The 27,384-nt window shown below is 46.7% G+C and overlaps 1 protein-coding gene across 4 annotated transcripts in view; it reads left to right on the forward strand.

Annotated features, from left to right (window-relative positions):
• Positions 1 to 527: 527 nt before the first annotated feature.
• The window catches only part of AMN1 (antagonist of mitotic exit network 1 homolog), a gene marked incomplete at its 3' end in the record, with an annotated part of 84,143 nt that continues 57,286 nt past the window's right edge, over positions 528 to 27,384 (forward strand). For 2 of the 4 annotated variants that reach the window (XM_034780172.1, XM_034780189.1), the window contains 1 exon segment: positions 528 to 823. In XM_034780172.1, the coding sequence (XP_034636063.1) occupies positions 762 to 823 (62 nt within the window). 4 annotated transcript variants of the gene reach the window in all.

Genomic DNA, 27,384 nt, shown 5'->3' on the forward strand with positions numbered 1-27,384 from the left:
TGCAGCTGAGAATCTTAGTTTTCCCCCCCACACACACTTTTTTTTTTTAAAAGCAAGTTTCTAATCCTCACGATTGTGGAGAAAAGCATGAAAAGGTGACCTGCATGAACCTTAGAAACTAAGACAACAAAAGGAACCCGAAACTATTTATTACTTATTATGGAATCCCTGTTGCATGGAGGTTTTTAGGAACCGGTTAGACAGACACCTGGCAGGGATGGTCCAGGTTTATGAGCCTACATTAGCGCAGGGGCCTGGATTTGATGACGTCTCAAAGGTCCCTTCCAGAGCCACATTTCTATGACTCTATTATTTCTACAAAGCTCATTATTACTAAACCAATCTCATGATTTTGGGGGGCTTGGCTCATTGTTTTTGACCCCTGGGGGTTGGCAATATTGGGCTGAGCACCAGCTGCGGGTCTGAGTCTGGCATTCCCCGGGGCTCTGGGAAAACCCCTGCCATTCAGGGAAGAAGCAGCTCCCTGACAAGACTACATTTCCCACCATCCCTCAGCCCCACTCAGGGGATCGCTACAAACTCGTCGCCTTCTTGAAAAATGCGGCGCCGCGATTTCACAGCGAGGCAGTGACCGTACGGAAAGCTCCGCGCGTTGGGGGCCTCGGTAGCCCGACACCCGCTGGACACGTGAGGAGCGGGAGTGAAAAGCGGCCCGGTTCGGCACTGTGCGTCCTACGAAAATGGCGGATGGTCCCTAAAGAGCAGCTGGGCTGCAGGGCCGGGAGCGAGCGGCCTGGGCCATGAATGCTCCGGGCGGGGGCTGGGACGGGGCCTGCGGGGGCGTCCGGCTCCTCCTGGACCTGTGAGTGGCTCGGACCGCGCCCCCTCCCCCGCCTGTTATACCTTCCACCTCCTCACTGCCCCTGGACCCGTGTGTTATATCCCCCCCTTCTTGCCCTTGCCCCCCCCCCCCCGGTTATACCCTCCTCCCCTTATTGCCCCTGTGCGTTATAACCACCCCCAGCTCTTATTGCCCCCCCCCGCCTGTTATACCTCCCACCTCCTCACTGCCCTGGGACCCGTGTGTTATCCTGCCCCCTTATTGCCCTTGCCCCACCCCTGTGTTATACCCTCCTCCCCTTATTGCCCCCTGTGTGTTATAACCACCCCCAGCTCTTATTGCCCCTCCCCCCCGCCTGTTATACCTCCCACCTCCTCACTGCCCTGGGACCCATGTGTTATACCGCCCCCCCGATTGCCCTTGGCCCCCCTGCGCGTTATACCCTTCTCCCCTTATTGCCCCTGTGTGTTATACCCTCCTCCCCCTAATTCCCTCTGCACTTTATATCCCCTGCCCCTTATTGCCCCCCATGCTATAATCCCCCAGCCTCTTCATGTCCCCTGCACTTTATACCCCCAGACCCTTAATGCTCTCCTGCATGTTATATCTACCCCCAGCTCTTATTGCCCCAGACCTCCTTCATGTTATATCTCCCCTAGCCCCTTATTGCCCTCCCCCATGTTATATTCCTCAGCCTTTATTGTCTTCCAGTGACATAGCATTGGTCACACCCAGGTTTAGGTTGGTTTAACTGTGTTGCCTGGGGGGGTGAATTTTCATACCCCAGAGCGACATAGTTATATCAACCTATTTTCCCAGTGTAGACCAACCCTTAGTTACATACCATACCTTATCCAGTTATGCTTGTAGTGATAGCAATAAATCAGTTTACATATTTTTTCTTAATACATATGTTTGCAAGAGCCAATCGCACAGCTCTTCATACCATTCCCTTTCTTACATGTAAAACGACCACTGCCAGGTCTGCATTATATCTAACTGTGGCTTCCCAAGCAGTAATTTACCACTTCACCTTTGACCTAGCCAAAGAGCCTTATGGGACTCTGTTTCAGTTTGGTTAACTTGCTGAGTGAACCTAGCCTAACATCTTACGCTTCCTCAGTACGTTAGCATCATTACCAGTTCAGCATACTGAGCACTGGTCTACTCTAGAATTTGTAAGTACAGTAATGTTTCTTAGGGGTGTGATATATATTTGTCCTGGTAAAAGCCTAATTTAGATACAGTTATACCATCAAAAAAGTGTTTTTGCTGGTATATTATATTTTGTTTGGGGAACTGATATAAGCACACTCTTGCGGGTGTGACATTGTGCAGTCTATATGGTTTTATAAAAACATGATAATAAGTGAATATAATGTAACTGGGATAGTTTTAGAAAAATATGGTAATAAGTGAATATAACGAAACTGGGATATGCTTCATGCAAAAGGTCTCTTGTAAGGTATCATTACAAAGCTTATAATCTACTTGTATAAATGTACCACTCTTATATCTAAAACTAGAAATATGAAATATAACTCTGAGGGCCTATTGTAATTATGCGAAGTGTGGGCCATTAATGGTGGTTTGGAATCTTGATGACTCCCATTAACAAGGACCATTATCCGCAGATGGCTGTGTTTACCTGTGAGTCTTCCTGTACATGTGTGTGCTGGCAAGTGGGTAATGAAGTCTTGCAGTGACATGTGATCATGTCACCTTACCTGGAATCCATCTTTAACCTGGTGCTTTTCCAGTGAGGGGGGTGGAAACCCAGAGGGACAAAGGGTTCCCGCCTTATGCAAAAGATCTATAAAGGGGTGGAAGAGAACAAGGGGGAGAGGCGCCATCATGAAGGATTCCCTAGCTATCACCTGAGCTGGAACAAGAGCTGTACCAGGGGAAAGAATTGTGCCCAGGCCTGGAAGGTGTCCAGCCTGAGAAAAAACTTACTGAAGCATCTCTGAGGGTGAGATTATCTGTATTTAGTTTGATTAGACATAGATTTGCGCATTTTATTTTATTTTGCTTGGTGACTTGTTTTGTTCTGTCTGTTACTACTTGGAACCACTTAAATCCTACTTTCTGTATTTAATAAAATAACTTTTTATTTAGTAATTTACTCAGAGTATGTATTAATACCTGGGGGAGCAAACAACTGTGCATATCTCTCTATCAGTGTTATAGAGGGCGAACAATTTGAGTTTGTCCTGCATAAGCTTTATGCAGGGTAAAACGGATTTATTTGGGTTTAGACCCCATTGGGAGTTGGGCATCTGAGTGCTAAAGACAAGCAAACTTCTGTGAGCTGTTCTCAGGTAAACTTGCAGTTTGGGACAAGTGATTCAGACCTGGGTCTGTGTTGGAGCAGACGGGAGTGTCTGGCTCAGCAAGACAGGGTGCTGGAGTCCTGAGCTGGCAGGGAAAACAGAAGCAGGGGTAGTCTTTGCACATCGGGTGGCAGCTCCCAAGGGGGTTTCTGTGATCCAGCCCATCACAGCGGGTATAAGCTATGTCCATGCTATGAGGACTTGCTGGTACAGCTCTTCCAACAAGGCCTGTCCAGTATAGGCAAAGGCTTAGGCCTGGTCTACGCTACACAGTTTTGTTGGCAAAAGGCAGCTTTTGTCTTCAAAACAGCAGAGGTATCCACACTACAACGCTCCTCCTGCTGACAAAACTCTCCTGCTTTGCTGACAAAAGAAAACCACGTCGACAAGAGGCATAGAGCTTTTTGTGGCAAAGTTAGATCCACAAAGCATCAGTGTAGATGCTGCGTTCATTATACTGCAGTAACTGACTTCCAGGAGATATCTCACAATACCCACTGTGACCTCTCTGCTCACTGTTTTGAACTCCACTGCCCTGCATCCAGCTACATGGTCATGCACCCCTCCCATTTCAAAGCCTCAGGAAGTTCTGAAACTGCTCAGCATGGAAAGCTCGCATAGGACCACAGCAGCAGGCAGGGCAGGCTACTGTTACAGGGGTTGGGGGGAAGGCTGCTGTGCAGAGCATAGCTGGGGAGGGAGGATAATGTCAGGATTTCCCCCTCCCACTGCCGGTGTACCGATCTCTGCTGAGCTGGGATGGGGGACAGGGGAACACCAGCTATCTGTGCACCAGCTTCTGCCTCAGGATTGGTTACTTCTGGTTGCAGTCTGAACTTAGAGACAGCGTGCTGGCATAGTCACTCTCCCCCAACATACTCACTCTTTCTTTCTCTCTCACATACACACTCCCCCTCTACAGTCTCTCACACTCCCCCAACACACACACACACACACACTCTCTCTCTCTCTCTCTCTCTCTCTCTCACAGACTCTCTCTCACACACACACACTCACTTCAGTGGGCTTCTTGTGTTACTGTTCAGTTATATTACCGAGTGCTACTTTAAAAAGTTATTTAAAATGTGTTACTTTTTGGGTGCACACAGCAATCGTTACAAGGTTCATAGTGTTAGCCAAATGGGCTCGTTTCCCCCTGGAGCTATCCAATTACCCCAAGGAGCCACAGGAGTCTAGAAGACGGCTTCAAGTTCTTTATTGATCAGTCAGCTGAGTGGGTGCTTCCCTCGACTAATGCCAGAGGGAGAAGCACACCTTACAAGCGCAGAGCAGGCCTTTTTATACCCAGTAACAAACAACTTAGCGTGCATACATTCTGCTAGCCTATGGAATCTTTAAATTCCTTTCTAGTGGTAAACAGGATACATCTGTTGGACTTCCTTGATTGATTATCCTTCTGGGGGTCGTCAGGATACATATGTCTGACTTCCTTGACTGATTGTTTTGTATAGGTGTATGCGGAAAGCAGCTTCGTGCATGTGGGGAGCAGCTGGGATAATAGGCAAATAGTTGACCTTTGCTCTAACAAGGTTTTCCCCCCTTAAAAGCATTTTGAGAGCTCTATGGCCCCCAATCCTCAGTTTTCACGGGCTGGTATAGTGCCATCATTTGTTGATATACAATTTGATTGGTCGTTTGTCGGACTAATGCAACTAAACAGGGAGCAAAGCAAGCTAGGATTAGTAGGGTTGTAATAAAGAGTACAAAGAAGAGGAAACCTTTTCGGAGCCATCCTAGTTGCGGTAACCAGGAAGTAAACCAGTCCATATCCCACCCTCCCCAGGTCTAAACTGGGACATGGGCTAATTTCCTCATTTCTTTCGTTAACTGTTTTACCATTTTTCCATTATTGTTGATTTGTAAACAGCAATTAGACTCTTAATTTTGCACAGACTCCTACTTCCTCTGCCAGTAAATAATCGAGGACTATATGATGCTGATAGATTGCATTCCTCATCTGGGTTGATCGATCAGCCAAAAGGTCAAGAGCCGCGGCTGTTTGGTTGGTTAAGATTTCCAAAACAGCCTGTAACCTAATTATTCGATTTAGGTTATAAATAGGTTCTCTGGCCCCGGATATTAATTCATTGGGATTCCAAGTGGCCGGTCCATAGTGTTGGATAATCCTCTCAGGGGGCCACTCCTGAGCTCCCCACGTTTGAGAGCTTCCAGCGGCCAAGGTGGAGTCCACGAACTGCCTTTCTCTGATCAAATCGTCATATACTTTAACTCCCAACTTATTTCCCTGCATCGGGGGTAATAGAAAGAACAAGGGTCTAATGTAGCCAATATAACATATCCCTGACCAATTTGGAGGCAATCTGCGGTAGGCATAGGATCCGCAGATCCAATAATGGCCTTTCAGGGTCCAGGTTCCATTAGCAAAGGGACCATCCCAGGCCTCAGAGTCCTCTGGTTGTTCGAAATATAAATAATTATCGGTCCCTAAAGGTCCCCCAACGGTTGAGTCACCGTACGAATCACAGTAACTACACTTCCACGCCCCAGCTCCCGCGTTCCAGACACAATCGCAACCCCATCTTGGCTGATTGGTGCTAGACCAGAACTGGCTGAAACCCCATACTCGAGTTCTATTATGATGCTGCCATGCCCATTGAAACCACCGTACCACGTGGTCCTTGCTAGTGGTATTGTCTCGCTGGCAAGTTAAAGATAGGGCATCAAAGAACCTATCCTGTCCTACGGCCTTGCAACCTTCGCCTTTAGGTTGTTGGTAGGAACATTTCACCCAACTATTATTGGTAAGTTTCACATGGGTGTGGTTCCATCGCCCTTGATATTTAAAACAGTCATACGGGCGACAGTGGGGATCCCAGCAATCAAATCCTGGGGATAGAGTCCAATCACATTTGCTTTCTCCCACGTACACTCCCTCCCGCCTTGTCCGATTAAGGCAAAGAATACCCATTCCAGAAGAATAAAGTCGCCAGGGACTACTATCCTCAGTCCAAACTCCCGTTCCATCGTGCACTATGCTTAAATTACTGAGCCACCATTTGGGCTGTACCGGCTGGGCTACCCAAGGCCATTCATTCAATTCTCCTGGGCCTCCACACACCCAACAGTTACTGAGATTAAAGAAGTTTGCTATTGTCTCCCCCAGTTGTAAAAACCTATTTTCCCAACCACAATTGTGATGGAAGTACATAAGCAGAAATATTAACAATAATTTCATTATCTTTTTCTAAACAGTCCCTTTAGTCCGTCCAACTGCTGGTATTCCCAGGTGGAGTCTTCACCTGTGCTATCCCGGGCGTCTGGAGCCGGGGCGGGCAGAGGGCTGGTGTCCTCTTCCGCTGATTCAGTCTCCAGGTTAGGGCTCAGAAACCGCTTTACCCGCGTATGATGCGTCCATTTGTCACTCCCAAGAATTTTAACTGCTGCTTGGCTGATGAGTGAAACAGTATATGGGCCGTCCCACCGTGGTGTGAGGGGGGTCCCGTTTCCACTTCTTGACAAGGACCTGATCACCAATCTGAACGGGTGCTCGGGCTGATCCAAGGGAAGGGCCTGAAAAGGCACCGCGTATCGATGTAACTGTAACAAGACAGATTGCAGCCCAGAGACCTGTTTGCATAAGGAGTCCTTCCCCATTTCCCAGTTTACATCCTCCCGGAACCCGGGGATAAGGATTCGGGGAGGGACCCCGAAGACCAGTTCAAAGGGTGAAAGCTTAAGACCCTTACGCGGGGCCCTTCAAATGCGGGTAAGGGCGAGCGGTAGCGCATCAAACCACTTTAAACTAGATTCTGTGCATAGTTTAGCGAGGGTATCTTTGAGAGTTCTATTCATTCTTTCTACCTGACCCGAGCTCTGTGGCCTCCAGGGTGTATGCAACTTCCATTGTATACCGAGTGCCTGGGACACCTGTTGGACCACTTGTGAAGTAAATTGACTTCCTTGATCAGACTCAGTCGTTTCGGGGAGATGGAATCGGGGAAGTATTTCATGCAACAGGGCCTTAGTAACAGCCCGGGCCTGACAATTCCGGGTGGGGTAACACTCTACCCATCCAGTAAGCTGATCCACAAATACGAGTAGGTATTTATAGCCCCTGCAAGGGGGCATTTCTGCAAAGTCAACTTGCCATTTTTGGAAAGGGAATGTGGCCCAGGGCCGGCCTCCCATTGGGGCGGGAGGGCCACGTGCCTTTTGGTTGGTTCGTTGACAAACAGGGCAATTACTAACAATTCTCTGCTGGGCCCCCGCAGCCTGTGCGTGGCATACTTCCTCAGCTGTGTATTGGGAAGGGGGGGTTTTAGCTTCTGTATCTTGAACCAAGAGGAGCTATGAGGCCCCTTCTCGTGCGGCCTCCTTTGCGGCCTGATCAGCCAATTGATTATACCTACGCTGTTCGGCCTCCAGGGCCCTTCCATGGGCACGTACATGTATTACGGCAACCCGGAGGGGAAGCATCAGGGCCTCAAGAAGTGTTTTGATGAGGCTCCCATGTGCAATTCTTTGGCCTGAAGCTGTGATAAATCCCCTTTCTTTCCACAGGGTCCTGTGAGCATGTACCACCATGTAGGCATAGCGACTATAAGTATACAGGTTAATAGTTTTCCCGGTCCCCAACCGGAGAGCCTCAATAAGAGCCACTAGCTCCGCCGCTTGGGCGGACAAATTAGGGCTAAGTTTAAACTTGTGTACTCCTTTGTTCTTAATTATTACCGCTGCTCCGGTAAACCGCTTGCCATCTATCACATAGCTGGACCCATCAACCCTTCGATTTCAAGGTTGGGCCAAGGCAAGTCCAAGAGGTCAGGGCGGGGTTTGGTTTCCTGTTGCAAGACTTCAATACAGTCATGCATGGGTCTCATGGGAGACCCGAGGATCGGGCAATAGGGTAGCTGGGTTGAGGGAGCTAACTGTCCTAAAGGTTAAGTTGGGGGCTAGCAAGAGCCCCACTTCCTATCTAGTATGTCGACTGGGATTTAGATGCTTTTCCCCGGCGCCTGTCCCCAGTATTTGAGGCACCCCATGGGGGACCACAACCTCAGTGTCCCCTCCCAGGGTCAACTTTTCGGCCTCCTGGAAAAGGAGAGCAGTTGCTGCAACGGCCCGTAAACAGGCAGGCCACCCCTTGGCGACAGGGTCCAACACCTTTGAGTAATATCCAATAGGACGCCAGGTTGGCCCCGACCTTTGGCACAGAACTCCAGCAGCCACCCCTCCCCTCTCATGAACGTGTAGGGTGAACGGTCTCCGGAGGTCTGGGAGGGCTAGAGCGGGAGGCTGAACCAAGGCTTCTTTTAGCTCTCGAAATGCTTTTTCCATCTCTCTGGTCCACGTCCAATGGAGCAGAACTTCTTTAGTTAAGGACTCATATAATGGTTTGACTCTTCCCCCGTAGTCAGGGATCCAGAGCCGACAAAAGCCAGTCAATCCCAGAAAAGCCCTTAATTCTCGGGGGTTCCGGGGTTGAGGGCTATCAAGTATAACCTGGATTCTTTCTTTACCCAGACTACGACTTCCCTGGCAAAGATGATATCCAAGAAAAGTGACCTGCTGCTTAACCAGCTGAGCTTTCTCCTTTGAGACTTTATAGCCCTGTGCCCCAAGGTAATTAAGGAGCTCTATAGTTTGCTCTTTACAGGCTGCCTCTGTTTCAGTACTTAAGAGCAAATCATCGCAATACTGGACTATGTTACATGAAAGGTGTCTAGCCAGGAATGGGGCGAGGTCTCTTCTTAACTGGCTGCCAAAGATCTCGGGTGCACAGGTAAGTCCTTGTGGGACAACGGTCCAAAGGTATTGAGCTTTGTAGTGGGTATCTGGGTCCTCCCACTCAAAGGCAAACAGTCTTTGAGACTCCAGATCAAGGGGGATGGAAAAGAAGGCATCTTTTAAATCTACAACAGAGAACCAACTGTGGTTCTTGGAAACCTGACCCAGAATAGTATGAGGATTCGGGACAACTGGATAGGGGGCTTCTATTAACCTGTAATTTTCCAAAGCTGTAGTTTGTCCCTCAATCCCATGGACTATGGCACGTCCCTGAGCTCTACCTCGGGGAGCCTTATTAAGGGGGAGCAAACTAAGAGTGACCCCAGTATCAATAAGAGCTTCAATTGGGCGGCCCTCCACTTTAATTTTTACCGTGGGATCCAGGCTGGCAGCTTGTGCTGCCAGGAGGGGCCGCTGGGTCCCCCGGCCCCCCCTATGGAGAAGATCCCTCCCCCAAAAGTCCTGTACTGTTGTAGAGGATGGGAAGGGACGGGGTTTCATTTTTACGTTCCTTTCCCATGGCCTGTCGCTGGGGGCATTCATTCTTCCAGTGTCCCTCTTCCCTACAGATGGCACACTGATTTCAACCCAGGCGGGGGCCCTGCCCCTTCCCCGGTGGCCCTGGTCGTCCCTTAACTTTGTCCCCCCTTTCTTCATATCCTTCCCTTAGGGCCATGGCTAAAACACGGGCCCCTTTCTTCCACTCCTCATCGTCCCTCCGATCATAAACCTTCATGGCAATTTCTAAAAGTTCCTCAGTATTCTTGCCCGACGCCCCCTCCAACTTCTGCAACTTCTTCCTAATGTCCTCATAGGACTGTCCAATGAAAAGGGGGATTAGTACCCGTTTCCCGTTGGTGTCCTCAGGATCAAGGTTTGTATATCTTTTACGGGTATTACAAAACCGCTCATAAAAAGCAGCTGAGTTTTCATTTCTTTCCTGTCTTATATTATATAACTTAGCCCAGTTTGGGGTTTTTCTAATGCAGCGTTTCATCCCCTGTACTATAGCCGTGGCGTATCGGCCGTGGCAGGCTCGGCCTGCCGTGTCATGTGACCAGTTGGGAGGGCTTTCAGGCAACTGCTCAGCCACCACGTTTGGGTCTCTCTCTGTTTCAGCTGGGATAATAGGCAAATAGTTGACCTTTGCTCTAACACATAGCATGGTGCAAACAAATAATAACAGGCTCAGCACACTACAGCCACACACATTACTGTAGCTCAGTGTTAATATGCTCCTTTAAGGCATCCCCCAGCCGCATAGCGCCCCCCAGTTGGGTTCCTCTTACAGCTTTGTGTTCATAATGCACAGCACAATACTGAACAACAGTGCAGGATACATGCTTTCTGACCGAGATGGTTGGGTTGCAGGTTACCAGGGCAGTTGAAAAGTGTCTGGCAATCTAGTAGGATGCCCATGGAATGATGGGATTGAGAAACCTTCATCATGTGATGCTGTACCTGCCCCCATGAGGCATTGCAAACTCTTTCCAAAGAACCCTGCGGCCAGTTGCACAGTGGTATAGTTACCCACAGTGCACTGCTCTCTGTGTCAATGCAAGAGCTGCTCTTGTGGGTGGAGCTCCACTGACACAAGGAGCATAGTGTGGACATGCTACGGTGGTGGTTGTATGTCAACGTAACTTGCGTCGACAAAGCTCTGTAGTGTAGATGAGGCCTAAGTGTGGACGCTCAGGCTATGTCTGCACTTAAAATGCTAGTGGCATGGCTTCAGGATAGATACTTACTACAGTGACAGGAAGAGTTCTCTCATTGCTGTAGTAAATCCATCTCCCTGAGAGGCAATAGCTATATTGGTGGAAGAATTCTTCCATTGATGTACCGCTGTGTACATTAGGACTTAGGTCAACTTAACTACATCGCTCCGGGGTATCAATTTCTTTTTTTTCTCCAGGCTGTTCCTGGAGCTCCACTGTTCCCTGCACCAGCATAGATTGTTGATTCAGTAGACCTTGATGTTCATAATAAAGAAAGACCGCAGCTTGGTTTGGTGGCAAAGGCTTGGCTAGGTTTATTGTCAACAAAGCACCATCTCAGCATCCCGTATAGCAGGGTTACGAGTATGCTGACACATGTATGCTAGTGATAAGGTATCCGCTCAATCAACATAGTATTATCCCTTAGGAGGAGTAGCTTTGTATTAGCCTGTTACTCTCCTGTTATGCATTGATACAAACAAGTTACATATTACATTCCAGATGTTATTAGTTACCATCCTTGTACGCGATAATTTGAACAAAATCTCCTCATCTGTTATCCCAGTGGTTCTCAATCTTATTTGATCGTGGCCCCCTTCTTTGTGTCTTTAGTAGTTTACGTCTCTCCGCCCCTCCCCCCAGCATCCGGCCAACAGCTGTTGCTCTCTGGCCATCCAGCTCTGAATGAGTGCAGTAAGCTTTCCCTCTTCCCCCCTCCCCCCACAAGCTTCTCATGCTCCCCCAGAATACATTCCACGCCGCCCATTTTGAAAACCTCTGCATTATCCTGTCATTCCGTTCTTATCTTACAAGGAGTCTGTGTGTTTCTGTACCATCCTCTTAGGAATGTATGTGTGCTTACCTGATTAATTACCATTCTCTTAGGAATGTAGTCATGTGGTTAGCTGGTACCTAGTGCTATTATTCTAAAAAGGCCTACTTTGGTTCACACCTTACTTTGTTTCATACTTGCCTAGGGCCCCATCAAGGCATATAGGTCGAAGTAATTTTCTAGTGTAGACCAGCTTTGCCCACAGGTGTGTGTCTATCTGGGTATGCTTGCACAGTCTTTGAGTCAACTCTCCTGGCACACTATAGGCTCCCTTTACCAGACCCATTACATTAGTTAATGGGTTTTGTTTAAAGTGTTTTGAAGATGAAAAATGCTCTAGAAATGCTGGATATTACTACTGGCCACATCCAGTAAAAAAAAAAAAAACCTTTGCCATTGGCAGCTCTGACTATTGTTATCATGCTCCTTCCCAGTCTAGGGAAAGAGGGCTCCTTGTCCTACAGCATGAATGATTGAGTAATGTGGAAGATTAAAACATTTAAAGATTATAATGAAAGGTGTTTCATGATTCAGAGTTTGAGAGGAAAAAGTTCTTGCACCTTTGCTTCCTTTTCATGTTGTTGTTTATATCTTTTTACACTGTCATCTAAAGGACTTGGTATAACGGATCAAAATGTTTTCATATATGAAAACAATTAAAAAACATGACTAGGTCCTGCCTCCTGTCCATGTTGCTCACTTTTTGTTTCTGGTAAGATTTCAGATGTAAATTGGACCCTGCTCTCACCACAGCCCACACCTTGTCGCCTCCAAGAACCATACACATTGCAATTGTATTGCTCCCTTCTTCAAATAATCCAGCCTCCTTCAAAGAGGCTTTCCCCCCCTCCTATTATTGTAGCTGATGTTTCACAAAACATGCAAGAAGAGCATTGCAGTGTGTCATGTCATTGTGTATAACAAGTCTACAGGCCAAATCCTTTTTCTCAGCTATACAAATACTTCAGGGGAGTTAGCCTATATTTATATTGGCATACATGAGAGCATTATTTGGCCTTATTTGTTTACATCTTATGCTAAATATCTGCAAAGGCTTTGTTCATCAGTTTGCTTGTTAAGTAGCATCAGTGCCCAGCAAGTCCTACTGACCTTTGTCTAAAATTTCATATTTTGCACACCCTTTATGGTGCAGTACAAATTAAATATGGATAGAAATTGTAATATAATTGATGCTGCTTCAGATGTGTTTATTTGACTATGCAGTGTCTAGAAGGACTACTTAATGTATGTGTATTTGCTTGTGTATTCTCAAATTTCTGCCACCTGATTATGCAACTGTCACATCAGAACAGATCCAGTGAGATTTGCTTGTATGCAGAGGGTTTATAATGAAGCCCAGGTTTTTGGTTGTTGTTGTTGTTTAGTTTTTTTAAAGAAAATTAAGTGCAGGAAACTACATTAATTCAACTTTGCAAAAATCAATTTGCCCTCATCTTGTGCAAGAAAATATTTTTAATGGGGAGGTAAAATATCTTTTATTATTTTATTTATTATAACTTTTGCCTTACTTTAGGGAGCATGATGAGATTTTAATGTTGGGGCTGGTAATTTTCATGAAAGCTGAGTTAATACAATCTTATTAAGGCTTCTGTCCTGTAAACACGTAAGACCTGATTCTACAGTTACTCCTGAGGGCACTTTGCCCCAAATAATTGAAAATTCTGCGCACAATATTTTAAAATTCTGCAAAATTTTATTTGTCAAATAAATGTGGAGGCTCCAGCATGGCATTGGGGAGCAGAGGCCACTAGCTGCACAGAGGTGGGAGATCACTGCGTAGCTCCCCCCAGGACACAGACTCAGCGGTGAGGCTACACACAACCCTGACACACAAGGACCAGGCCTGCCCCAGAAACACCCCAGGGCCCTCCCCCACCCAGCTGGGGCTAGCAGCTGAGCCCAGCGCAGGGTAAGAGCCACCAGCCGGGTCTTTCCCTGCCCTGTCCCCTACCCCACAGTGATTTACCTCTCTGGATACCCGAAATGTACTGCTGGGAAGGGTCGTATGACCGCTCTTGTGAAAGTCATTTTTCTGCAGGGAAGCAAAGAAATCTTCAGGGGACATAAATTCCGCACATGTGCAGTGGCGCAGAATTCCCTCAGAAGTATACAGTGAGCTCTCTCTGTACGTCTACACTACAAATAAAAACCTGCAACTGGTCCATGTCAGCTGACTCAGGCTCACTGGGCTTGGGCTAAGGGACTGTTTAATTTCAATGTAGACATTCAGGCTTGGGCTGGAGCCTGGGTTTGAGCTTGAGCTGAGGATCTAGGACCCTGCAAGGTGGAGGGTTCTAGATCTTAGACAGCAGCCTGAGCTGCAACGACTACACCACCGCTAAACAGCCCCTTTGCCCATGCCCCACTAGCCTGAGTCAGCTGGCACAGGCCAGCCATGGATTCTTAATTGCAGTGTAGACATACCCTCCATTGGCAGACTCCTAGATCCAAGGATCTTTACAGGTGCAGGCAGGGCCGGCTCTAGGTTTTTTGCCACCCCAAGCAAAAAAATTTTTGGCTTCCCCCCACCCCCGCCCCGGGCTCCCCTCCCCCCCCCCCGCCCACCAGTGCCCCCCACACCTCCTTCCACCCCAGCACTGGGATCTCTCTTCCCCCTCCCCTCCCATTCCTCCTACCGCCCCAGCACTAGGCTCCCCCCACGCCCCAAACATGGGATCCACTACCAGCACACGACGTCCGAGCCCTGGCCCAGCTGTGACTCCGTCCCCATGCAGGTGGAGCTGCTGGGCAGCGTGGAGCGGGAGTACTTCCAGGTGGTGGTGCAGCTGTGGGGCGGCACGGAGAACATGGCCCCCTCCCTGGGTTTCGCGGCGCTGCTGGTGGCCAAGGTGGATCAGTTCGTGCTCACCGCCCTCATCCTTGACATGCTGGTGGCCGAGGACCTGGAGAGCCACCCAGATCTGCTGCCCTTCAGCCTCACCGTGCCCTGGCCCAGCCCCAGTGGGCGGGAAGGCGAGGATCTTCGGCTGCGGGGCTACCTGCTCAGCACTGACGAGCCCAGCCTGCCATTCACCTCCTCACACACTCCGGGAGCCCCTCTCGCCACCGCAGCCCGGGCTTGGTTCCAGGGGACCCCACTTCTCTCCCTCCCTGGCTCCTCACACACTCTGGGAGCCCCTCTCGCTGCAGCAGCCCGGGCCCTGGAGCAGAGCCCGGGCTGCGGGGGCGAGAGGGGCTCCTGGAGTGCATGAGGAGCCGGGGAGGGAGGGAAGTGGGCCCCAGGATGCAGGGAGGGAGGAGGGGTCCTGCTGCCACTCCGAGTCTCCCCAGGGTGGCGTGGCGTTTCCTTGCCCGAATGGGCTGTGCAGGGTGCCACCGGGCTGGGCAGGGGGTGCGGATCCCGGCTCGCGTGCTGACAGGGCCAGTGGCTTTTTGCTGCTCCAACAAAAAAAAAAGGGAGGGGCTCGGAGTGCCGCCCCGTAGAAAGTGCCGCCCCAAGCACATGCTTGGAGGGCTGGTGCCTAGAGCCGGTGCTGAGTTCTGTCTGTGTGGAGCTTGTTGTAGGTTCAAAACCTTAAAAAGCTGATTAAGTTTACTCATGCATTAAGAAGTCTGAGGTAAGGTGTCTGAGTTAATTCAAGTGAATTTCATAGCCTGAGAGCCATGGAGACAGAAGTCTTCTATTAATCTGTAGAACAGGAATAGGTAATAGCAGAGCATTTTCCTCTCCATGGTCCTGTCTATGTCCCTCACTCCTGATCAGGGTAATATTGTCTCTCACTGTTGATGGCCCGTTGAATCCTTAGCTTCTCTGCTGTGACTGCCAATAAGACTGTCAGTTAAGTTCCACATATGGTAGTGATATTTGTGTTGTGGAAAAATTTACCACACGTTGTGTTTGGATCAGAACAGCCTGAGGCTCCTTTATTACAAGCATGCAGGAAGAGACAGCCAGCCTGGCTGCTCTGCCCCCAAAAGGATCGCAGAAGCTCATATAGCTCAAAGGCAACATTAAATCAAGCCCACTTCCTTATTAATATTTTTCCCTTATTAGGAATACAGGAAAAACAAGCTTTCGTGTATATTAACAGGTTGCTCTTTTACAGTTAACGGCTTTCCTAACATTTGCTGTTGCAACTACATGTTTCTTAAGATTGGCTGTTGCAATTACTTTACTTCGCAATTTTCCTCACTCTCTCCTTCTGCCCTTTGACCACATACACCTCTACCCCGATATAACACGAAATCAGATATAACGCGGTAAAGCAGCGCTCCAGGGAGGGACGGGGACTGCGTGCTTCGGCGGATCAAAGCAAGTTCGATATAACGCGGTTTCACCTATAATGCGGTAAGATTTTTTGGCTCCCGAGGACAGTGTTATATTGGGATAGAGGTGTATACGTTTTCTTGACCAGAGTTTAGGCCTACTCTTATTTTTCCTTTACATTTGTAATGTGGACAGTTGTTCAATGGTAACCAGACTGTAATCACCAAAAAACTATTAGAAGGTGACTTTTGATCACTGCTACTAGAACTGGGGGGGAGGGATAGCTCAGTGGTTTGAGCATTGGCCTGCTAAACCTAGGGTTGTGAGTTCAATCCTTGAGGGTGTTAGCCAAATGGGCTCGTTTCCCCCTGGAGCTGCCCAATTACCCCAAGGAGGCACAGGAGTCTAGAAGACGGCTTCAAGTTCTTTATTGATCAGTCAGCTGAGCGGGTGTCCCCCTCGACTTATGCCAGAGGGAGGAACACACCTTACAAGCATAAAGCAAGCCTTTTTATACCCAGTAACAAACGACTTAGCGTGCATACATTCTGCTGACCTATGGAATTTTAAAATTCCTTTCTAGGGGTAAATAGGATACATCTGTTGGGTCTCCTTGATTGATTACTTTCTAGGGATAGGGGTAAATAGGATACATCTGTTGGGCCTCCTTGATTGATTGTCTTGCTATACATATATACGGGAAACGGGGCTATGGCCATGGGGAACAGCTGGGATAATAGGCGAGTATTTGGCCTTTGTTCTAACAAGGGGGCCACTTGGGGATCTGGGGCAAAATCAGTACTTGGTCCTGCTAGTGAAGGCAGGGGGCTGGACTCGATGACCTTTCAAGGTCCCTTCCAGTTCTAGGAGATGGGATATCTCCATTAATTAATTAATTAATTAATGTGGACTTGACAGCAATTGATGACCTAAGGATGACTGCTTGGAAAGAGGCAACAGAGTCTAGAGAGGAATGAATATAGGGATAAAAATCAAGTACCTCTGAGTTCTTTCTAACACTCGCTCTGGTTCCAAATGATAACAGAATTTCCTCACTGTTGATGTTAATAAATATGTTGCCTTGTCGTTTCATGTCCTTGGGCATTTGTCCTGCATAGCAACAATGGGTATATAATTGCACTCAACATGTATACTTATCTTGCCAGGGGCACTGATTACTTGTTTGAGACTGAAGATTGACTTGACGACAACAGTTTTTGGATAATGTTCACTGAATTTTGAAAATTATATATTTAAACGTATCATTCTGTTTCCAAGGAAATGTAATGTTTACTGTGCCTAGATATCACATTTTGTGTTACGGGAGCTGGCCATTTCCAGGGAGTCAGGGACTAGCCTACCTGTGACAGGCTCCGCTAAGGAGAATGAGCCAACCCAGATCCACCTGTCAGTAGTTAATTACCCAGGTGGCTGGGCTGCAGTTAATTAGCTATAGAACACCAGGGCCTCATAGAGATTTACGAGGGCTCAGGCAGGGAGCTCCACAATACTAAGGCCTTGGCTACATTTGCAGCTGTACAGCGCTGTAAGTTAAACCTGTCTTCGTACAGCTGAGTAGGGAAAAGCACTGCAGTCTGTCCACACTGCCAGCTGCAGCTGTAGCCACACTTGCAACATTTGCAGCTGTGTTGGGAGCGGTGCATTATGGGCAGCTATCCCAGCATTCATGTGGCTGCAACATGCTTTTCAAAACGGGGGGGGGGAGGGGTGGATTGTGACAGGGAGTGTGCGGGGAGAGAGAGTGCTTTTTGGAGCATGTCAGCTCTCTATTTTGCAAGTTCTGAACTCCCAGCCCCCTGCTCATTCATTTACTCACTCAAAGCCAGCTGCAAACTGTTTGCTTTTCTCTGTGGTAAGAGCTTTGAAACCGGCACTTCCGCATTCCTGCAGCCTGTCACAACAATGGAGAAGATTGGCCACTTGACAAGGTGATTAGTACAGCGCTGCAAGCGTTTACACTCGCACCCGTGAGTCGTAGCCACTCCGCTGCAGCTGTTGTTCCTCTCGGGGAGGTGTAGAGTGCCTGCAGTGGTGTATCCAGGGAGATACAGCGCTGTAAGTGCCCTGCCAGTGTGAACGGGGAGTGAGTTACAGCACTGTAACTTGCAAGTGTAGCCAAGGCTTTAGAGAGGAAGCTCCTGAGGAAAGAGGCTTGAAAGGAGAGCTGGTTAGAGAGCTCAGCAGAAAAGGGAATCTAAGAGAGATGTTGCTGGGGCAGGGAGCAGATTCCAAAATACGCTACTCCAGAGAATAGCTGCAATAGTTTGACCCCTGCAGGGATGCTGAGACAAGTGAAGGAACCCTTCCCCTGGTGATGGCAGCAGGCCTGACTCCAGAAGGGGTGTTCCAATAAAGAGGTGAAGAGCCTGGGCAGAGGAGACAGTTGGACTTAGATGGGGAATACAGACTAATATTAACTTGCTCCTTCCAGCTAGGATGCTGGATCTGAAGACTTGCTTGCATGTGTGTTGGGCCTTGGATTAAATAAATTACATCCCTGAAGGGGCACTGTTGGCTACAGACAAGCCTAATTGAATTGCGTTTTAGAAGCCTGGCTGGAATGGTGCAAGAAGAGATGAGGGAGCAGAACAGTTGAAAAAAATGTAATGAGGGATTTCATAACTTACCAGATCATTGCAGTTGTAGATTGTGTCCTAGGAAAATGAGGGGAAAGGTTGATGTTTTCCTTCAGAAAGTTGTACTGGGACAGAATTTTACACACACACACACACACACACACACACACACACACACACACACACACACACACACACTTTGGGTGTGTGNCACACACACACACACACACACACACACACACACACACACACACACACGTTGTTGGCATGTTTACCAGTCCAAGTTTGTTTGGAAACAAAATACGGAGGAGGGGCAAATAAGTATGTCACACGTAGGCAATGTGTATCCAAAAAGCCACAACTCTTATCTTACTGACCATAACCACTGTTAGAGGAAGCATTAGACAGCAACTCAGTGGAAGTAACAATAAGAAATTAGCAAAGAGGAGAAGGTACTTGAATTTTGCAACCTCTCCATACAGAATAATAGTATTTTCACTCTTTATTAAGTTTATGAAAACATGGCAATTACTGAATGTATTATTGTATCAGAACTGCCCTCACTCCAAAAGAGCAGAGCAAATTGGCTATCAAAGAGATAAGGGACAGAGAGAAATGAGAGATAATGAAGTCATGGTAACAATATTCTCTGGCCTTGGCTACACTTGCAGCTGTACAGCGCTGTGAGGTAAACCTGTCTTCGTACAGCTGAGTAGGGAAAAGCGCTNTACTCAGCTGTACGAAGACAGGTTTACCTCACAGCGCTGTACAGCTGCAAGTGTAGCCAAGGCCAAAGAAACTAGTATTTAGCAGGATAGAGCCCAAGGGAAGATCAAGAATTTGAAGAATGTACAGGATAGAATAAGGTGGTGATATGCTGCCAATTTTTTTAACAAGGGTGAAGGAATATAGATAGTACAGAATGGAGCCTGATGTAAAAATAAGGAGGAAGGTAGTTGTTAGGTAAAATTGGTTATAATTAGCTTTGCTGTTGTTAGGCAAATTAAAGTTGTTTTTATAAGATTAAAGGGAGAGAGATTTGTAGGCTTGTAACCAATGAGAGAGGATGTATCAGAGACAAGTGGAACAGTGATTCATACTGTTAGCCAAATGGGCTCATTTCCCCCTGGAGCTGCCCAATTACCCCAAGGAGGCACGGGAGTCTAGAAGACGGCTTCAGGTTCTTTATTGTTCAGTCAGCTGAGCGGGTGTCCCCCTCGACTCATGCCAGAGGGAGGAGCACACCTTAAAAGCGTAGAGCAAGCCTTTTTATACCCAGTAACAAATGACTTAACGTGCATACATTCTGCTGACCTATGGAATTTTTAAATTCCTTTCTAGGGGTAAATAGAATACATCTGTTGGGGCCATAAATAGGATACATCTGTTGGGCCTCTTTGATTGATTGTCTTGCTATACGTTCATATATGGGAAAGGGAGTTATGACCATGGGGAGCAGCTGGGATAATAGGCGAGTATTTGGCCTTTGTTCTAACAATACATAGGTAGAGAATATGAAAGGCGGATTTGAACAATGAGTTTTCGCTTAGAGGGCCCATTTGACAGCCAAGACCATGGGACACATCCTAAATGATGTGGTAGGTCCTCCTTCTAGCTCTGCAGTAAGTAACTAGCAGTAAAAATCTTATAGTCTTATTTTATAATCTTATATAGTAAAAATCTTAAATGAATCAAACTGTACCATTGAATCTCTATGGATAGAAATTCCATGCTTGAATAATGAGTATAGCAGAAGGAATATACTACCAGCTATCTGACCAGAATGGTGATTGTAAAATGCTCACAGAGATTAGAGAGGCTACAAAAATAGAAAAATCAGTAACAATAGGGGATTTCAACCATACCCATATTGACTGGCTGCATGTCCCCTCAGGACAGGATGCAGAGACAAATTTCTAGATACCATAAATGACTGCTTCTTGGAGCAGCTAGTCCTGGACTCCAGCAGGGGAGAAGCAATTCTTGATTTATCCCTAAATGGAGCACAGGATCTGGTCCAAGAGGTGAATATATCTGAACCGGCTTGTTAATAGCAACCATAATGTAATTAAATTTAACATCCTTGTTGGGGAGGAAATACCCAAGAAATCCACCACCGTTGCGTTTAACTTCAGAAAGGGGAAGTATACAAAAAGGCTGAGTCATGCAAGCATCCATGATGGTAATTTATTTGCTCAGATACTGGAGAATAAAAATTAATTTGTAGGCCTGTGGCATAATTAAAAAAATTGTGGGATTAAAAAAAATTAATTGTGCAGTTAATCGCATTGTTAAACAACAATAGAATACCATTTCTTTTAAATATTTCTGGATGTTTACTACATTTTCAAATATATTAATTTCAATTACAACACAGAATACAAAGTGTACAGTGCTCACTTTATATTTATTTTGTATTACAAATATTTGCACTGTAAAAAACAAAAACAAAAAATTTCAATTCAATTAATAGATAGTGCAATCTCTTTATCATGAAATTTAAACTTACAAATGTAGAATTATGTGCAAAAAATAACTGCATTCAAAAATAAAATAATGTAAAACTTTAGAGCCTACAAGTCCACTCAGTCCTACTTCTTGGTTAGCCAATCACTCAGACAAACAAGGTTGGTTACAATTTGCTGGGGATAATGCTGCCTGCTTCTTGATTACAATGTCACCTGAAAGTGGGAACAGGTATTTACATGGCACTGTTGTAGCTGGCTTCGCAAGATATTTATATGCCAGATGCGGTAAAGATTCATATGTCCCTTCATGCTTCAACCACCATTCCAGAGGACATGCATCCATGATGATGATGGGGTCTGCTCGATAACAATCCAAAGCAGTGCGGACTGATGCATGTTCATTTTCATCATCTGAGTCGGATGCCATCAGCAGAAGGTTGATTTTCTTTTTTGATGTTTCGGGTTCTGTAGTTTCCGCATCGAAATGTAGCTCTTTTAAGACTTCTGAAAGCCTGCTCCATACCTGTCAGATTTTGAAAGACATTTCAGATTCTTAAACCTTGAGTCGAGTGCTGTAGCTGTTTTTAGAAATCTCACATCGGTACCTTTTTTGCGTTTTGTCAAATCTGCTGTGAAAGTGTTCTTAAAACGAACATGGGTCATCATCCGAGACTGCTATAATTCTATGCAGAGTGCGAGTAAAACAGAGCAGGAGACATACAATTCTCCCTGCCAAGGAGTACAGTCATAAATTTAATTGATGCATTATTTTTTTTTTAATGAGCATCATCAGAATGGAAGCATGTCCTCAAGGAATGGTGGCCGAAGCATGAAGGGATATACGAATGTTTAGCATATCTGGCATGTAAATACCTTGCAACGCTGGCTACAAAAGTGCCATGCAAATGCCTGTTCTCACTTTCAGGTGACATTGTAAATAAGGGTATGTCTACACTACGAAATTAGGTCTAATTTATAGAAGTTGATTTTTTAGGAAGCGATTTTATACAGTCGATTGTGTGTGTCCTCACTAAGCTCATTAAGTCGGCACAGTACCAAGGCTAGCATTGACTTTCAGAGCGTTGCACTGTGGGTAGCTATCCCGAAGTTCCCGCAGTCTCCACCACCCATTGGAATTCTGGGTTGAGCTCCAACTGCCTGATGGGGCAAAAACGTTGTCGCGGGTGGTTTGGGGTACATGTTGTCAGTCGCCCCTCCCTCTGTGACAGCAACGGCAGACAACTGTTTCACACCATACCATGGCAAGCATGCAGCCTGCTCAGCTCAGCTGCCGCTGTTGTGTCCTGGGTACTGCTGGCAGCAGACAGTACAATAGGGCTGCAAACCATCGTCACGCTGCCACTCTGCTCTGGCAGCAGATGGTACAATAGGGCTGAAAACCATTGTCACACTTCCGCTGCCACTCTGCTCTCCTGCAGACGCCATACCAAGGCAAACATGGAGCCTGCTCAGATCACCATGGCAGTTATGAGCACTGTAAACACCTTGTGCATTATCCTGCAGTATATGCAGCACCAGAACCTGCAAAAGCAGGCGAGGAGGTGACGGCAGCACGGTGACGAGAGTGATGAGGACATGGACACAGACTTCTCTCAAAGTACAGGCCCTGGCAATTCAGACATCATGGTGGTAATGGGGCAGGTTTGTTATACCAATAGAATAAAAACCAGCAGGATCTTATTAAGAGGGATAAGGCAAAGATGCCACATTTATTGTAAATATACTGATAAAGCAAAAGATAAAAGTAAACAACGTTGTTTGACTACTTATTTCTTATACATACACACATACATATATATATATAGAGAGAGAGAGAGAGAGAGATTCATTCACACAATCATTCATTCAAGTTCTGTATAGGTGTTATAGTTACCAGCCTAGAAGTTGCTCATGCCAAGTTACTGGCCAGGTATCTTGGTCATGAGGATGGAGCCGAGTCTGTGTCAGGTGCACCTGATGCTCCTGGAGGCTGGCAGCAGAACCAGAGACTCAAAGTCATCAGTCTTTAGAGTCCATTCTTATAGGAATTAGTTCCTATGTTATTCTATGGGAGCTGTTTCATCCTGCTGTTGCTGACTCAATCAGCAGATGGCACATTCCTGTCCAAAGTGGCACATTCCTGGTGGCTCCACACTGTCCAAAGTTTGTGTTTCTCATCCTTCCAGGTGATGGGGTGGGTCCCAGTTTACCCTCCGGGGGTTTCTGGTCATCCACTTGACACATTCTTCGGCCGATGGATACTTCTTTTCTAGGCTGGCACCTCCCTAACCATCCATGTATATCAAGCATTTATCAGCATACATTCCATCCCTTAACCATATTTAAATTTACTGTCTCCACCACTTTCAGAGTGTGTGCTAATTCATTTGAGACTCCCGGCCCTTTAATCACAGAGGGTGGGGGTCTGTCCTAGGAGCAGTTGAATGAAGTGAAAGACACTTAACAGCTTATAGTGTTTGTTTACATTGTATAACAAAGTCAGTTAACTTGTTTGTAAGTTTTACATAGTAGTCACAGGATAGATATAATCAATGGTTTCTACATACAGTAGCTTACAAGTTTTAACAGAAGACCCAAGAGATTTTTGTACATGGTGAAACTGTTGGATTTTAAAGTGTGGGGGCCAAATTATGAGGGGGTCACTGTCTCTTGGGGGAATCACTGTTAGTACCTTCTTTAATATCCCTACAGGTTCATGCCATGGAATGCCGATTCTGGGCCCGGGAAACAAGCACAGACTGGTAGGACCGCATAATGTTGCAGGTCTGGGATGATTCCCAATGGCGGCGAAACTTTTGCATGCGTAAGGACACTTTCATGGAACTTTGTGACTTGCTTTCCCCTGCCCTGAAGCGCAAGAATACCAAGATGAGAGCAGCCCTCACAGTTGAGAAGCGAGTAGCGATAGCCCTGTGGAAGCTTGCAATGCCAGACAGCTACCGGTCAGTCAGGAATCAATTTGGAGTGGGCAAATCTACTGTGGGGGCTGCTGTGATCCAAGTAGCCAACGCGATCACTGAGCTGCTGCTATCAAGGATAGTGACTCTGGGAAATGTGCAGGTCAGAGTGGATGGCTTTGCTGCAATGGGATTCCCTAACTGTGGTGGGGCGATAGGGATATGCGGTCTATCTTGGGACCGGAGCACCAAGGCAGCCAGTACATAAACCGCAAGGGGTACTTTTCAATGGTGCTGCAAGCACTGGTGGATCACAAGGGACGTTTCACCAACATCAACGTGGGATGGCTGGGAAAGGTACATGACGCTCGCATTTTCAGGAACTCTGGTCTGTCTGAACAGCTGCAGCAAGGGACTTATTTCTGTGGGGAAAAAAAACTAGGTGGCCTTCTTTATGGCAGCCAAAGTAACACCGAAGGCCCAAATTCAGGCCCTCTGACAGAGGCTGACTATATAGACAGCCTTTATGTAGAACAGTACAGGCCAGGGCCTGAACAAAACTAAGCTGTACAATTCCCTGCCAAATACGGTCATGGGCTATGACCAGAGGAGGGAGGGGAAGGAAGCAATGCGAAAGGCAGCAATGCGAAAGGCCTTAACAACATGATGACCGCTTGTTGATGAAAAACATAACCACTTGTTGACGAAACATAATAACGGCTTATATGAAGAAATTGCTTCTAGTAAAGGCCAACTTCTCCTATAGTTCCAGCTATCTGCCAACCAGCTAATCATATATCATTTTGGGGCATCCCGTAATAAACCCCTATAACCCCGGAAAAAAACAATATGTACCCCGACGAGAACAACACTCCAACTGGTGCCAAGTACCACCCATGTCGGAAACCACCAAGAAACCCCCCCCCCCACCCAATAGGCACCCAATTCTCATAAATAATGAGGAAGCTGCCAGGAAAAAGGGACAGACCCCACTCTTATTTTCGCATAAATGACTTATTATTTGTACTATGCTTGCGGTTTGACGGAATAAAAGCAGCCTGTGTGCTGTGCTAGGAAGGACAAGGCCACACTGCACTTCAAAACTTATTGAATCCAGCCTTCTGTTGCTTGGGCAGTCCTCTGGGGTGGAGTGGTTGGGTATCTGGAGCCCCCCACCCCCACATTCTTGGGCATCTGGGTGAGGAGGCTATGGACCTTGGGGAGGAGGGCAGTTGGTTACACAGGGGCTGCAGCAGCAGTCTGTGCTCCTGCTGCCTTTCCTGCACCTCAACCATACGCCGGAGCATATCAGTTTGATCCTCCAGTAGCCTAATCATTGCCTCCTGCCTCCTCTCATCACGCTACCACCACCGCTCCACTTGCTCCCACCACCTCTCCTCTTGATCCCACCACCTCTCATCTCGCACATCCCTCCTGTCCTCATGTTCATTTTGTGCTTTCCTGGACACTGACATTGTTTGCTTCCACGCATTCTGCTGGGCTCTTTCAGTGCAGGAGGACTGCATGAGCTCAGAGAACATTTCATTGCAAGTGCTTTTTTTTTTTCACCTTCTTATCTGTGCTAGCCTATGGGACGGAGATGATAGTGGTAGCGTTGAAACATTTGCAGCTGCGGAAGGAAAAAAAGGGAGAGTTGGGTTGACCATTTAAAATGCGTTGGCCATTTAAAAGGAGGGGCAGCAGTTTTCGGGTTAATGTGCAGCACAAACCCAACTAAACCCCCTCTCACACCCAATTTTCTGGGATGATCACTTCACCCCTTCCCCCACCACGTGGCTAACAGCAGGGATGATTTCTTTTCAGCCACAGGCACACAGCCCAGCAGGAATGGCCACCTCTGAATGTCCCCTTAATAAAATTCCCCTATTTCAATCAGGTGACCATGAATGATATCACTCTCCTGAGGTTAACACGGAGAGATAAAGAACGGATGTTGCTTGACTGCATTCCAGTAGCTTTACTCGCCACGAATACATCCCAAGTCTTCAGGGCAAATTAATCATGGAACATGCTTGCTTTTAAACCATGTATTATATTTACAAAGGTAAATTCACCAGAGGTCCCTTCTCCGCCTTCAAGGTCCGGGAGCCCAGGTTGGGAGGGTGATAAACAGTTCCTGGATGTCAGGGAGAACGGTTTCTCCGCTTGCCTGCTGTGCGCTATCTTCGACTTCCTCGTCCCCAAATCCTCATCCCTGTTGCGTGAGACTCCCTTGCAGGAGTCCACATACAGGGCTGGGGTAGTTGTAGGGGAACCCCCTAGAATTGCATGCAGCTCATGATAGAAGCAGCAAGTCTGGGGGTCTGACCCAGAGCGGCCATTTGGCTCTTTGGTTTTTTGGTAGGCTTGCCTGAGCTCCTTAAGTTTCACGCGGCACTGCTGCAGGTCCCTGTTACAGCTTCTGTCCTTCATGCCCTTGGAGATTTTTTCAAATATTTTGGCATTTCATCTTTTGGAACGGAGTTCTGACAGCACGGATTCGTCTCCCCATACAGCAGTCAGATCCAGTACCTCCTATTCGGTCCATGCTGGAGCTCTTTTGCAATTCTGGGACTCTATGGTCACCTCTGCTGATGAGCTCTGCATGGTCATCTGTGCTGATCAGCTTGCCATGCTGGCCAAATAGGAAATAAAATTCAAAAGTTTGCGGGGCTGTTCCTGTCTACCTAGCCAGTGCATCTGAGTTGAGAGTGCTGTCTAGAGCGGTCACAATGGAGCACTCTGGTATAGCTCCGGGAGACCAATACCGTCAAATTGCGTCCACATTATCCCCAAATTGGACCCGGCAATGTTGATTTCAGCGCTAATCCCCTCGTCGGGGAGGAGTACAGAAATCGATTTTAAGAGCCCTTTAAGTCGACAAAAATGGCTTCGTTATTTGGACAGGTGCAGGGTTAAATCGATCGATCTAACGCTGCTACCTTCGACCTAAACTCGTAGCGTAGACCAGGGCTTAGAAGCAGTCAACAGTATCTCCCATCAATGTAAACAAACTTGTTTGTCTTAGCGATTTGCAGAATAAGAAGTAGGACTGAGTGGACTTGTAGGCGCTAAAGTTTTACACTGTTTTGTTTTTGAGTGCAGTTATGTAACAAAAATCTGCATTTTTAAGTTGCACTTTCACAATAAAAAGATTGCACTTCATTACTTGTTTGAGGTGAATTGAAAAATACAATTTGTTTTGTTTATCATTTTTACCGTACATATTTGTAATAAAAAATAAATATAAAGTGAGCACTTTGTATTCTGTGTTGTAATTGAAATCAATATTGAAAATGTAGAAAAACATCCAAAAATATTTAATAAATTTTAATTGATATTCTATTGTTAAGTGTGAATAATTTTTTGAGTTAATCGCGTGAGTTGACTGCGATTAATTGACAGACCTATTAATTTGTAATACTTTGTCAGTGGATGTCAAATATTTAGGTTTCATTAGTTACTACTGTATTATGTTGTAATGGCTGGTGTTCTGTGTCCGAGTTAATGACTCAAGACTGTCGAAATAACAGGGTCAATTGGAATTTTTTAATCTAAAATTATCAATCAGAGATTAATACACCACTATACAGAAAGAATAGAATCATTGTTGTCGGACTAAGAGCTGGATGTGTGTCTCCTGCTTCTGGAAGGGACTCTGTTTTCATTCCCCCAACTAAGTTTCCATATCAGTATCG

The sequence above is a fragment of the Trachemys scripta genome, chromosome 1, assembly GCF_013100865.1.
Source record: "Trachemys scripta elegans isolate TJP31775 chromosome 1, CAS_Tse_1.0, whole genome shotgun sequence".
In the NCBI taxonomy this organism is placed as follows: Eukaryota; Metazoa; Chordata; order Testudines; family Emydidae; genus Trachemys; species Trachemys scripta.